The sequence below is a fragment of the Toxotes jaculatrix genome, chromosome 5 (assembly GCF_017976425.1).
Source record: "Toxotes jaculatrix isolate fToxJac2 chromosome 5, fToxJac2.pri, whole genome shotgun sequence".
Taxonomy (NCBI): Eukaryota; Metazoa; Chordata; class Actinopteri; family Toxotidae; genus Toxotes; species Toxotes jaculatrix.
The window spans coordinates 25,359,357-25,373,677 of NC_054398.1; the positions used below are offsets into that span (position 1 = coordinate 25,359,357).

General features: G+C 43.1%; 1 protein-coding gene across 1 annotated transcript in view; it reads right to left on the reverse strand.

The window, feature by feature from the left end:
* Positions 1-14,321, reverse strand: part of poc1b (POC1 centriolar protein B) — a 40,719-nt gene that overhangs the window by 1,202 nt on the left and 25,196 nt on the right. The window contains exon 11 of the mRNA XM_041038267.1: positions 505-804. Within this exon, the coding sequence (XP_040894201.1) occupies positions 505-804 (300 nt within the window). The remainder of the gene's footprint in view (positions 1-504; positions 805-14,321) is intronic.

Below are 14,321 nucleotides of genomic sequence, written 5' to 3' on the forward strand. Positions count from 1 at the left end.
AGAAGAAGAAAGTAAAAACTGAAATAAATACAGAAATTATCATTTGTCGCGGTGCTTCATCCGCCTAAATCATTAGCCTAATATATCTCAGTAAAGCTACCTGTGACACCTGTTCAAACAGGTGCTGAAGGGGGCAGGTGAACCATAAAATCGGCTTCTAGTGGCTCCTGTGTTTGGTTTTTGTCTCTTTGTTTGATTTGGACCTTGGGAAATGCCACATGTTCACCAGAGGAGATTAGTAACCTGTTTCAAATGCCTTTCTCACCAAGAAAAATATATCAGATTCCCAACTGCATCTTATATCGACGGCACTCTGATTGGTGAAAGTGACCTGACACTGGGTTTCAGCCCTGTAGTGGAAGGATTATCAACTTTCAAGTCTAAACTGTTGGCCCACATCTCACACCTTCATATTAATTTCCCCATTTTTACAATTCTCTTTGGGGATTTCACAACCTGCCAGTGCCGTGAGTTGATTGTCTGAAGCTTTACTAAACAACTGACCTGCGTGAGAATGTCCAACTGTTGCACAATGTGCCCCAGGGTAGAGTCCAGACTTGATGGATGACCGGAGAGAACTTCAAGGGGGTGCGTCTCCCCTCTCTCCTCTTCCTCTCTCCTTCCTCTTCCTCCCCCGCCAGCCCCAGTCTGGCTCCCAGCAGACACACCTGCCCTGCCGGCACTTCCGTCCCCCTTCCTTCCTTCCACTCTTGAAGTGGCGACATGGCGCGCCGGCAAACCGTTGGAGTGTTGACTGTTGGCGGCGGCCTGCGTGGGCGTCAAGTGTGTCCGACCGTTTAAGAGCTGGAGATGAAAGCGAGAGAAAGAAAGACTGGTCTTCAGCTGACTGATCTTTGTGCGGGTGTTTTCTTTGACATAAATGCTGGGCTCAGGTCTGCCATGATTTTTTTTTTGCCCTCATCAATTGCATTGTGTCCCAGAAGAAACCTGCATTAAATCAAATCACCTTTGTGATACCCTGACAGTTAACTGAGGACATGCCACTGAAAACAATGGGCTCTCACAATAATACCCCATTAAAGGCGCCCCTAAGTGTCCAGGCTGCTTCAACAGGCTGCTGGAAATGTACAGGAAGCAAAGAGTGAGGGAGGAATAGAAAGGCAGAACTCATCTGAGGAAAATTTAGGCGAGCTCACTTCCACTGTAAAACTGCAGCTGAAACAGATATAATATCTTAAAATGTTGGTTCTTGGAGGGAACGTCAGTTGAAGTGTAAGCACTAAATGCGGTCAAAGTTTCAAATGGGAATAATAATACTAATTACACACCACAAACCTAAATCTACTCGGCTTCATCGCCCTGTTTGAAATGTACGGGAATCAAAGTGGGAGAGACAATAAAACAGTAAGTAACAGAGTAATAATTAGACTGACTAATATGCAATAGTGATACATAATGCTAGGCAGGGTTAGCCAACATCCTTCCTGTCTCATTGTTGTATCAGAGTAGGCCTTGAGCCTGTTGTAACTTGGCAGACAGAAGAGGTAGATGACTCACACTGCTGGATTACTGACTGAACGACAGACTCTGGGACTGACTGACTAACTTGCTGGCTAAAGGCAAGTTCACAAGGTCATCTGCACTCTAAAGCAGAGAGAGCTACAGCCAAAGAGCAAGACTGAGGAAATTTACTTCATTTTTATTTGACCTATATGTTTATTGAGAGTGTTCTTGACAAAATGTTCCCTTTCATGAGTAAAGAAAAACACATGGTGAGGGAGACTGGAAAAAAAAAAAAAAAGAGAGAGAGAGAACATTATGTTCAGTTTAACCAGGGACACATTTCCCTTGTTCATCATTTATCCAGGCAGAGACGACTGAGCATGACTTCACATTTAAATAGTTTCACACATGCACAACAGTAGCTTTACAGTACAGGTGCAGTACTCTAGCTGGGTCGGCCGAGAAGCTCTTCTAAAGCACAAAGTGTTGAGGTGTCTTTCTCAAGGACACCTATACCGACACCCGGGAGCCTGGTACTCAAACAAGCAACTTTCTACTCACAAGCTGTCCGCTTTGATTTTAATGAGAATTTTATACCAATATGACAAGCAAGTCAAGTCGAGACAAACTAATCTAAAAGTTTCCTAAACTGGCTTAAAGCGTATTGATCTATTGATAAAGTGACTGTCGGATAGGAGTCAGCTTTAGAAGGACTAGAGCAGATACATAGTTTATGCTTAAAAGATCCATCTAAGCTCTTCAGCTAACTCACTAACACTTTTTGTCCTTTCACTGTGAAAACAGACTATTGTACCTTTGACTGCAGAACAAAGCAATCACAGCCTTAGACTGCAAGTGATAATCATGTCTATGAATCCATTAATCAGCCCATAATTACTTCCCAAGGACAACAGCGATGTCTCCAGATTACTTGCTTTGTCTGACCAACAGTCCGAAGCCCAAGGAAGCTCAATTTAAAATTATGCAGAACAGAGTAAAGCAACAAATCGTCACGTTTATGAGGCTGGAGCCACAGAATGTTTGGTGTTTTTGTTTGATAGATGACGCAGTCGATCAATTTTAAAATTGTTACCGATTAAATTTTATGTGTAATGAAGTAACAATCATCTAATCCTTTCAGCACAATCTGAGCTACCTTCCTGTGCTTCTGATCAGCACGCCGACACTCTCTCAAAAACACCGCAAGTGACGACACTTTCAACAACTGTACTCAGATCAGTGTCCAGATTCTTCTAATAATCCGCAGCAAGTGAGGCAAAGTTGGGCTTTCAGCCAAAATAACAGCAGTGTCTTGTGTGAAAGGTGGAAGTGCATGAAGGGGAACAGAAGGGGGGGAAATAAATGAGGGATGTGTCAGGAGGATGGAGGAGGAAGGAAGAGAGGGGTGAAGAGGAGGAGGGTGTCACACATTCCTAGCCTAATGCATGGAGCAATCGATTCCAGCTCGCTTCCTGAGCACTGTCCTCACTTCAAAGAGAGCATAGAGGGAGGCAGGAGAGGAGGGAGGGCTGGAAGGAGGAGAGGAGGAGTGTATGAGTGTGTGTGTAAAGAAAGGAGGAGGGAGGGTTCCTCTTAACTCCTGAGTGGAGGTGAACAAAGCTGTCAGTGTGTTATCCGTGAGTCTCTCTTGATATCTGTGCTCATTTCTCTCTTTATTTTCTTCTCTCTTCATCCTGCAGCCCCCTCCTCCTTGGCCACATCTGGACAACATCTGCTCAGTTCATTTACGCTCAGCAGATCCAGACCTCCATCCCTCTGTACCACCCCCCCTCCGCCAGGAAGTTTGGGTGCAATCAAACGTTTAACAGGCAGGATACCCCCCCCACCCCCCTAAGTGTCAATCAGTCACACACACACATACATCAAAATACAGGCACATGCAAACACATGAAAGCAGAGAAGCTCTGTGAGCAAAAATCCAGTAGTGCAAAAATCAGTGTAACAAGAGATTAATTATAATACTACACAAAGCTAAAGCATAACATCTAAACAGAAGACCCTTATGATTATGATTCTCCACTAAGCTCTGTGGTATGTCAGGGGTCGTGGCTCGCTGTAACCGCGGTCAGTAGTGGCAGGAATGTGGTGATGGCTCGCTGCCTGCTGGGGGGTTTCTGTCCGATGGGAGATGAGTGGGTGGTTAGGCCGGGGTGGCAATGCGGAGCAGAGCAGAGCAGAAACTAGCCGCTCCGATAATAAGGGGCCAGCGGGAGCGACGTGACAGTGCCCCAGTACTCAGAGTGAGGCAACAATGTCCATGTTGTCTCCACATTGGAACTGGGGAATTGAGAGCTGTTGTACATCATTATATTCTGTGGGAGACAGAGGCTCAACGCAGAATGTTTGGCAAAAGGTTACCAGGTCAGAAGGGGCAGAAGAAAGATTGTAATATTCTTCATTCTTGATTATAATGTGCATGTTTTGTGTCGTGAGCCGAGTAAATGTTTCACAGTGTAGACGACATGCTATCTGTGGTATTTCAAACTGTTTCCACCTCTCACCGCAGCTTTTGTCTTTTTTTTTGAAGTGCTGATAATCAGATGTAAAGCGAGAGATGACGCTGACTTGAGTATCCACTGTCAAACCAGCACCGATGATTATTCACTACTAATATTTTTGATAGCATGTTACCTGTTTGCATGGCTGCAGAAGATTTACCTATTACGGAAATGTTATCAGAAGAGCAGCCCACGTTAAAATGTTAACAGAATCTTTGATGTTTACGATCAAAAGCGTCCTCATGGGAGAGATCAAAAATAGTCTCCCCTCCATTTCTGAATCAAATCACAGATGTCTGATCAAAAACATGATTACCATGAACACCCGAATTAGCTACGCTCTCTCTTTTGGCAGGAAACCTCAGACACTGTGACCCTTACATAAAAAAGCTGTTTGATCTTAATTGAAGGGCCTCTCTGATGTTGCGCCTCCCCTCACTACCTCCCTGTTCTACCTGAGGCCACATACTCGTCTTCAAAAAAACGGCCTGATGTTTATTACTTAACAGCGAAAAATCCTCCTCATGTTATGAGCAAAGGTGCTCCAAAGATAGTAACTCAGAGTACACTTCACTGTCTTCACTCTTCCTGCCAAAGGTCAGTCATTTAAAAATGATAATGGAATAATGAAAATGGTGCACATCTTAGTTTGAAAATAAAACACAGTCCTTTTCAAAAATACATCCAACACTCATATATTCTGTATACACACCCCTGGACTTTATCACACCCTAGCTAAATGTCTGAAATCTGAACTGTAAATGTAAATCAGCACGGCGAGCATGCCTCAAATGGTGGTCTGTCATGCTGATCACAGCATCCTTCCCACTGGAGAGGACACAGATGGGCTCTCGAGCCTCATGATGTTTAGCATTCACACTGAGCTGTCTGCCCTCATGATCCCAAGCACTGGCTGTGTTTACATGTCGACCATAGTGCAACAAATATTATAAGCGCGTGACAGCACAAATCCTATAAAATGATACTTAAAATAATCTGTGGGGCATTCAGGGGCACGTGCTAACAATGGTAACTACCAGTAACATGATTAGTTGTTTAGGTGCTGATACGTCTGGCGTTCCCCCTTCGGGCATGATTTTAGAACAAAACAGAAACAGTATTCTGGTCTTTACAGAATATGTCGATCCAACACAAACACACACAGGCAGAAATACACAAACACACATTTCTGCTCAGCACAGTCCAATTAGTAATATTTTGTGAGCTCTTTCAGCGGAGTGGCGTGAGTACTTCAAACAATCAGCCAATCAAACAGGTCTGCGGGTGGTTCACTTTGTCGCTGGCTGTGGCGCACACAGGAAACTGACTATTAGCAACTGTCAAGCTCCATCTGTTAAGAGTGTGGTAAATAAACCACTGCTTTACTTCCCCCTGTGCCTTTTATCCAGTATGTCATGATGGCACACGGCAGCGTGGATTTATCTGGGGGGATATGAGAGGAACGAGAATGAGATGAAATAAAAAGTAATCTTGTATTTGTGAGTGAATCAGTGAACTTCAATTCTAAAAGACAAACAAAATATGTGTTGTCAGTCACAGGAGTTCATGTTCGGACTGAATTTCCTATTCTCCATCTACAATATGTAAATCAAGCTCTAGCTATGTTTTGCCATGACCGAATTCTCTTGTGGCATACCATGCAAAAACACACACCTGGCTGTTTGTCATTCTCCCCCATTTTGTAAAGTAAAGCCCATCTCCATGTATTTTTGACTGTTTTATCGATCTCAGCAAAAGCACATCCATGCTATCTTGGTGTGGTACTGAAACTGGGCCTTTGATGGGAAGGGAGCGTTTCCTGGTCACAGGATGCCATGTAATTCCATTAATAAAGCACACTCCATGAAGGGAGGAAATCCTTGTTAAAAATCAAAGCAGGCATTAGACGGCTCTGACCCTCCACCCTGGTTTCACTTTCCTATTTTTTGGCAGACCAACGCACACAAGAAAATCACTGCCCTCTGGACACTAACACACATGCATGTCAAGCAAACATTAATGGTGGCACGTACACAAGCGTAGTGTTGGCTGCCATCTGTACCAAAAGACGAACACATACACACACACAAAAACAATTATTCACTCAACAACTACTGCCACAAACACTCACACAGCTGGAGTCACTCTCCGGAATTCTTCCCTTGATTATGAACAGAACTCAAGGCCCTGGTCTTCTCAGCACACAGTCGCACAGAGGCGACCCTCTTGAACTTGGTGAACCCCTAAGGCTACGTCCACATTACATGCTGAAGTGGCTCAGATCTGATTTCTTTACAGAAGATTGTACAAACCGAGTCTGTTTTTTTCGTATCAGATCTGTGTCGCTTGCATATGTGGTACTATATCTTTAGCTCATCGTCTCACTTCACTGCTCTGCTCACCCCACAGCCTGGTAAAAAGAAACACAGAGGAAAGCAGTTATGGTTTTTGCCTTCTGTCCCCTTCTCATTCTCACGCTCATCATCTGTGACATGTATGCTAGCACATGTCATCCATAGTCATGATTTGACTGTCGCACACTATCACCGGATACATGTCACTTACAAACATAAATCTAACTCGTCAACACAAAGAGACAAGATCTGACTAAAAAAAAAAAAAAAAAAGAGAATTAAGACCAAAAGTGTAACTGCATTAAAAAACATGCAAGGAGCTGTGCTGGGGTCAAAGTGTTGTTTTAGGTACCAGTGAGACAATGGAATATGATCCAGGGTGACTTAATCTGAGTGTAAAAGCTTATCAGACACCAAACTCAACTCTTAAACAGCTCTGTTGCAATCATTTTATCCTCTACCAGGTTCAACCTTTCTGCCAGAGGAGTTTGTTTTGTTGACCTCTGCACTGTTAAAAACAATTCCAGAGCAGACCCTGCACTCGCTCCAGCTCCTCATCCACAGAAGTGACACACAGTGACAAAATATCAACAGCACAATGTAGTGTCACATCTCTCTGCAACACCAGTTTGCTCCAAGTCACGCCTCTTTGTGTTCATTACATGTCTATGTATCATAAAAACAACCAAAAAACATGCTTTAGCGAAAACAAATGATTCCAGATGTGGAACAAATGTTAAAATGGAAAAACACCCTCCAATGATCCCTTCAGGCACCTCCGCTGCATGAAATTACAGAAACTGCAAGAGGGAACTGCAGTCAGGTTCTGGTTGCACAGGCAAGCAGCAGCATTCTTAGTTAGCCCAGTGTTCACGTTACAAAATGATCAAGGCATATGCGTTTGCATATATGTGACTGTCCAACACCACAGCTTATGCAGCACCACTGTGTTGTCGGTTTGGCTCCACTCAGCCAAATGAGAAGTCTGTGTTTTTTCATGTAGGGCTACTGTTGGTCCGAACGCTGCCTTAGGGCCTGGGTGAGCAACCAAGCCTCCTCATTTATTTGTACCAGGTCAGTCCCCGTATGCAGCCTCTTATAATATCATGGACTGCTCTGTTACTCAAACTGGACAACCTGGACTGTACTTCATCGTCTCACCAGCACCAGAAGCAACACACGCTCATAAACGCATGACCCTTTTTTTTTTTTTTTTTTTTTAACACAGGGTTGTTTTCAGTACGAATACCCTCTTATTTGTAGCAACAGCAGCAGTACTACTCGTATTCCTATTTGCAATAGTAGTAGCAGCAGCATAGGTATCCAATGTCAAATCAAACAGTAACCTGTTTCCTGTGTGGTAATGAGCATTAACACACACAACATCCTACCCCCCCAACCCTGACCTTTAACCTTTAACAGGAAGTCAGGTGGCAGCTAGAACTGGCAAGCGATCTGAAGCCTCTGTTTTCTGCCGGTATTGCCAAGACACCACATCAGAGGATTCATTTTCCATTCATCTCTCCCACACCTAATTGTCATGTACCCAGGTGCAGAATCCACACCCGCACCATGGCATTGTATCTCTTCAAACACAACACACACACACATATGCACACAGTTAAGGATGTTCACACCCACATGTGGACATAAACTGACACACCAAAACACATGCACACTGGGAAAAGCACACAGCCACATGAACACATACACACAGATACAAGTCACGTAGCTATAATTTAGCTGGCACCACTGATGCGATACAACAGGATCTCTGTCAGAGGTGTGGCGACGTTAACGTTTTTTTAAAAAAGCTGGAGCTGAAAGACGAGCAGGAAGCCGATAGGGGGTTCATGTGGCTTTGAGGAAGTGGATACATCCTCTTTATTTCTCACCCTTCCTCCTTCTCTCTCCTCTGTCTGTCTCTGACATCCGCACAGCAGCCACCCACACACTCAGACGAAAATATCCTGCTCGGCGGTGGATTGCCATTAAATACAGTGTGTTTTCTGACCGCATCACACACACATGAATGGGGCCAGTAAACACCTCGACCATGGCCAATAAAAGACAGCACCGTCCTGTCCTGGTTCAATGGCAGCTGCGCCAGATATCGCTCTGACATACACACATTCACAGACATACACACACACACACACACACAAACAAAAAAGCAATTTTAATATGAGCAAACATTAAGAGAACAAAATACACACTGAAGCACACACTGGAGCTTGCAAACACACACGCAGTACATGACACACATGTACATGGCATCAGATAATCATAGAAGAGCCTTTACTGAAGTTCACAACCGCACAAACTTAATGACACACACATGTACACACACACAAGCTCATACTGCATTTTCTCTCTCAGAATAAATCAGCTGCTCTCATAACCATACATTAAAATCACATTTACACACCTTTACAGAGACACAAAACACACACAAACAAATCCATCCAGGAATACTGTGTGTACCTGTTTTACATATAAGACAAATTCCATGTCCAAGTCAAAACAGACACACAATAAGTCCTCCATAAATACAAATTCTGCTGAATGAATGCAGTGTCACAGCCATTTATTCAGAACAAATGCTTCTCACTCGGAGGCTTTACGTAACAAGGGTCCTCACTGCACCACCGTGTCAGCATTTATTTGATAATTTATGCATAAATGCCACTGGATGGAAGGTGTGGATTCAATCCCGATGGCAGACAAGATGTATCACTGAAAATGTGTGAACATTGGCAGATGGAGACATAAAAATTGAGACCGAGGGAGGAAGACTGTATAATAGATGGTCAGTTATGTATAACTTGTATTCTAAAACAAATTAATGCACACTTTCAATATATATGAAATGTATTAAGTAGACTTTTGGTTCTGAAAATGCCCGACCTGCACAATGCCATGGTAATCAATCTGTTTATATACACACTCAAACACTTCTACTGTGAATAAAATTAAAGGTGCAATGGGTAATAATTTACTAATACAACTCTGTGTGAGAGAAAAAGGCCTTAATCCATTGCAATGATAATGTTAACATGCCACTGTGCTGCAGGCATAAAGTTTACCGTGTTCACTATATTAGCTCAATGTGCTGGCATGCTAATATTCATTAATTAGTATCAGGCTGGGCTCGGACCAGGGACTTAAATGCACAACTCAACGCAGACTCAGATGAGTAAAGGCAGGTATATTAACAGGCAGGGGTTGGTACACGGTAGTCAGTAGAATCAGGCAAAGGTATCCAAATCGATAGGCAAACTCGAGAAAAAACAAGGGAAAAGCTAGGTCAATAATCACAGGAAAAACACACGAGGAAAACTGATGGAACGCTTGACTCAAAGGACGAAGACGAACTGGCAGAGAACAAAGGGGAAGACGCAACTTAAAAACATGAAGGGATGGAGAGACAATATGAAACAGGTGCAGCACATTAGGGTGGAGCCAGGTAATCAAACAGGCGGGAAACACAGGAGGGCAGGAAGTAATTCTGAAAAGAGACAGAGAGTTAGAGCTACAAAATAAAACAGGAACACAACAAAAAGACATAACTGGAATCAAGTGCTAGACGTGACAATTAGCAGTTAACACAAAGTACAGCTGAGGCTATACTGAGGATGCATCGTCTGGGATCTATAAATACCTCAAAATTCAGAGACAATCCCTCCCTTCTCTCTTGTTGAGACATTTTGTAGCACATAATGTGTCTTAACAACTATGAGGCAAAGTAATTCTGTAGTGTTGCTTTGCCCAAAATAAATATAATGTATTAGGAGGGATTGATGAGTGCTGCTGATCAATGAGTGGGGTCCAATCACTGTGGTCTGTTCAAAAGCAGTGGAAATGTAGGACTAAACTCTAATCCCTCTCCAGTTTGGTTTTTTTTTTTGTTGCCTATTGGGATATAAGATCCTGGGTGAGTGATGCAGACAGAGACAGAAACAAAAATGATCTCAGTGAGACAGGGGACAGTGTGAGAGGATGGAGGAATAAAGCAACTGAAAGAGAAGGAGGAGGAATGTTGTATGTGAGTGTGAAGAAGAACTTGGCACTCTGACCCACTTCTGCAGGATGAATGTGTGAGCATCTGTCGCCGAATCCCACCAAGAATGAGGATGACTCATCGCCCGGCACTGCTTAGCTCACAGAGAGAGAAAGGAGTAGAGGGAGGTAAAAAAGAAACAGATAGAGGTGCAACACGATCGTTCCAATCAATCTCATCGCTCGTATCCAGGAGCAAGATATTCTTAATTTTATCTGAGGAGATGGTTGTGTGGACAGATGGGAACCTCTGAAAAATCTGAAAACACAAATCATCAAAGAAATGCACAGCAACTGAGACTGCACCTCTGTCTCAACAACACACATCTCATTCACAACTAAACACCCAAACACTGCAAACAATCCATTTAACCATTTAACCTTGAGGTAGCATGCCAAATGATTAAAATCTACATTCTAACATCCATCACAAACTTTAAAGATCCTGAAAACACTATTCAATATTTTTATCAGGGCAGCAATGAAAAGAATTGCTGTACCAAGCGAGATACTTGTCATGGTGTTGTGCAATCAGCTTCTCCACAAAAGCTAAACAGCAGAATGGGGAGATCATGAATAAGGGTTTATGCGGACACGTAAAGAGACCAGAGGGTCAAGGTTTTACTTTTGACTTGTATACGACATTTTCCACATAGCCAGTGGACTGTTGCATTTATAAGTTGCTAGATGATGTTTCAGAGGCTGTAAGTAATGTATTAATGTGAAATATGTAGGTGTTTTCAGTCCTGTGTAGCTTAATGAGTAGAGCACAGCACTTACACTGATAGGGTTACAGGTTCCCACTCGTGCTAAAAATGGATGCATTACTGACAATGGAGGGCTCTGGATGAAAGCATCCTTCAAAAAAAAGGTGGCCCAGTGTTCATCAAACGCTGCGAGTCAAGCACTCGCAGCGTTGGTGTGGAAACAGGCTTTATTGGCCATGAAGTGGATTATTTTGTGACCACGAGACAGCAACAGCTATTTCACCCTGTTCTTCGTTTCCAGCATGCAGCCTTAAGACGCCTTGAATGAATCCCCGCCCCTTTAAGAGGAACGAGCCACACTGGAGTGCAAGTCGTGACCTGGACCAGCGCCAGCTGAAAAGCCCTCATTATCACTAGTTGCTGGAAACAGCCAACTAATGTTGATGATGACTGGACTACAAACCCATGATTAGGTCGATCCAAGGCACAACCTAAAGGAAAGGAGAGTCTCTCAACGGCTGCAAATGTCCAAATAAGTAAAGGAGACTCATGAGTCTGTGTTTCAGTGGCAGTGGCTGGATGCAGTCATTTGATAACATAATATTTAAATAATAAACTCATGGAAGTCAAAGGCATGATGTAAAAATAACAGTTATTAAAACAATTGTAACCGTATGCAGCACAGATTGCAACTGAAATAAGATCCGAACCAACGGCCGTATGTGCAGGTGGTCGAGTGAATCTGTAATCAGATCTCACTTACAGACACCCAGGTGTAAATGCAATTAGTCCAACTCGCTTGCCTCTGTGAAAAAGTGTCTGCCCGTGATCTGGTGTCCCTGTGCCGTGTTTTAAGAGGACACTCCACCTGCTTCTATAATAACATCATGTCAAAGATGAGTCATTGGGATGGGACACCGAGGTTAAGCTTCCTGCCACTCCCATGAAAATTCCCAGTGCTGTCATGTTAGGGATGTAACCGAAGACACACACACACACACAAGGACACAGGACCACATACACAGACTGACCTGCACACACACGCACACACACAAAAGGCAAACCAACACACTCTTACACACAAGTCAGCGGAGAAGGAGCAGTGTTTTGTTTGTATCTCATGCTCTGACTGAATGCACATGAGGATGCGTGTGACGTGATACATGTTCCTGCCAAGGTCTGACTGATGTTAATCATGATAGTGTGTGGAATCGCACTATCAGTGTGGGCATTTCTGACTAAACTTCAACCACCTGCAAGGTGCAGAGATAAGAGAAATCCTTCCTTCTAAAAGGATCATATTATGTGAACAACCTACAAAGTAGATTTGCAGAATGCAGTAAGGAAAACTTTTCTTTTTCACAAACAATTGAGCAGTTTTCTTGACAGTGATTACAACAGAGTCATATAAATGCTGCGCTTGCCTGTGTGTGTGTGTGTGTGTGTGTTTGTTTGTGTGTACTTTTCACTGCTGAGAGTAGGTCATCCATGTAACAGTGAGGTTAGGCAGGCAGGCTGTCGCGGAAATAAACAAGCATGTGTGGCAGTGTGGCTATAATGCATGAGAGCAGGAAGCTATTAACATGGCATTACCAGACCAACAAGGGGCAGGAAATTAAATTTGGCTGCCTCTGAGAAGGTTATGTCCCAGCCCTCCCTCGTGGTGGGTAATTGATTATTATGGCTTTCCACAGCTCCCGTGCTCCTATATATATTTTCCACTTGGATATTTCACATTTCTGGCATATTTAAGGCAGGGCACTCTTATTATTCAGTTTTGAGCATGGGCCAGGTTTTGGTCGCTATTAATGGAGATAATCAACATTATGTTAAGGTTTTAGTGTACTTAACTAAAGAATAAGGACTTGAAAATGAGGGACGTGATATTAATGTGGAAGTTATGTTGTTTACTCTGGATATACCAGAGAAAACACTGATTTTAGTAGAGCCACTGAGGCTACCAGCAGTTAAGCAAGTAATATAGCAACTTCTAAAAGGCAAAATTGAAGCGATCCAGAAATTCATTAAGAATCAGAATTATGGTGATCAGTGTAATGATAGTGGTTACTGCACTGAAAATTCACAAAGCCACAATTATGTAGCTCCTGCAAAGGTCAGACGCACTTTACAGCCGTTCTCCCTAAGTGACAGTAAATATTACCTGACACAAACCTTGTTGATCGTTAACGTCAGACACCCCTTCAGTCCTGTCACGGCTTTCTTCACACCAAGATAAGAGGACAAAGCAAACTCACCTGCGTTGTGACAATGACAACAAAAGGGCACTGAAAGTTTACACCAAACAAGGTGTTGATTTTACATAAGATTAAATGTACTGAGTCAAGGTTATTACAACATAAATGCAACAGGTCGGTCATGGTTTTGTTAGGCCTTTGAAATCTGGAGCGAAAATAAAGAACTCTATATCTACCTCCAGTTTTTAATTTGATCTGTCATTCCGACAATAACCATACCTTCATCACAAGTTAGTTAGGGTCTCATCCTCATCAGAAAGAGATGAATAAAGAGACGGAGACAAAAAGCAAAGGCAGCGGGGGAGAGTGCAAAATAAGCATGCCATTAAACAAGAGTGTTGTTGAGGTGGCAGGAGCATGTTTTCCTGACTAGGCTGTAATTCACTCTGCAAACACCCACATAGCAAATAGACTCAGTCTGAAGTGAACATGTGCTTTGGAGGCATTAACCCCATCGGATGCACACATACACAATCACACACATTCACACCTGGGACATCAGTGTACACACTCAGACATGATCACACCCATGCAAATACACCCACACGCACATTTCTAGCCCTTGTCCTGATGTCGTTAATGGTGTTTACCATGAGGTACAGAGCCACTGTTTAATGTGTTTGACATAAGCCAGGTTTTTTTTTATTTGCATACCTTCCCTCACCTGTTACACTGGGCTGTTGTGGTGACCTAGACAAATTACCTTTGCCTTCAATATGTCTTTATTTAACAGTCTGGAGTCCTGCTTAGCCTCTGTTAGTCTGGATGCTCTGCCAGTTTGTTGGCTGTAAATGTAGTACCAGGCAGCCACCTCTACCCCAAATTATAACCCATATCCTCCCGTATTAGGGCCCTGTCACACCACACTGACCTCAAAGCCCGCAAAGGCTGACCAATCCAACATTTCTATCACATTCTGTCTTCATTTACAACGTGTACATGAACACACTGTAACAAGTACAG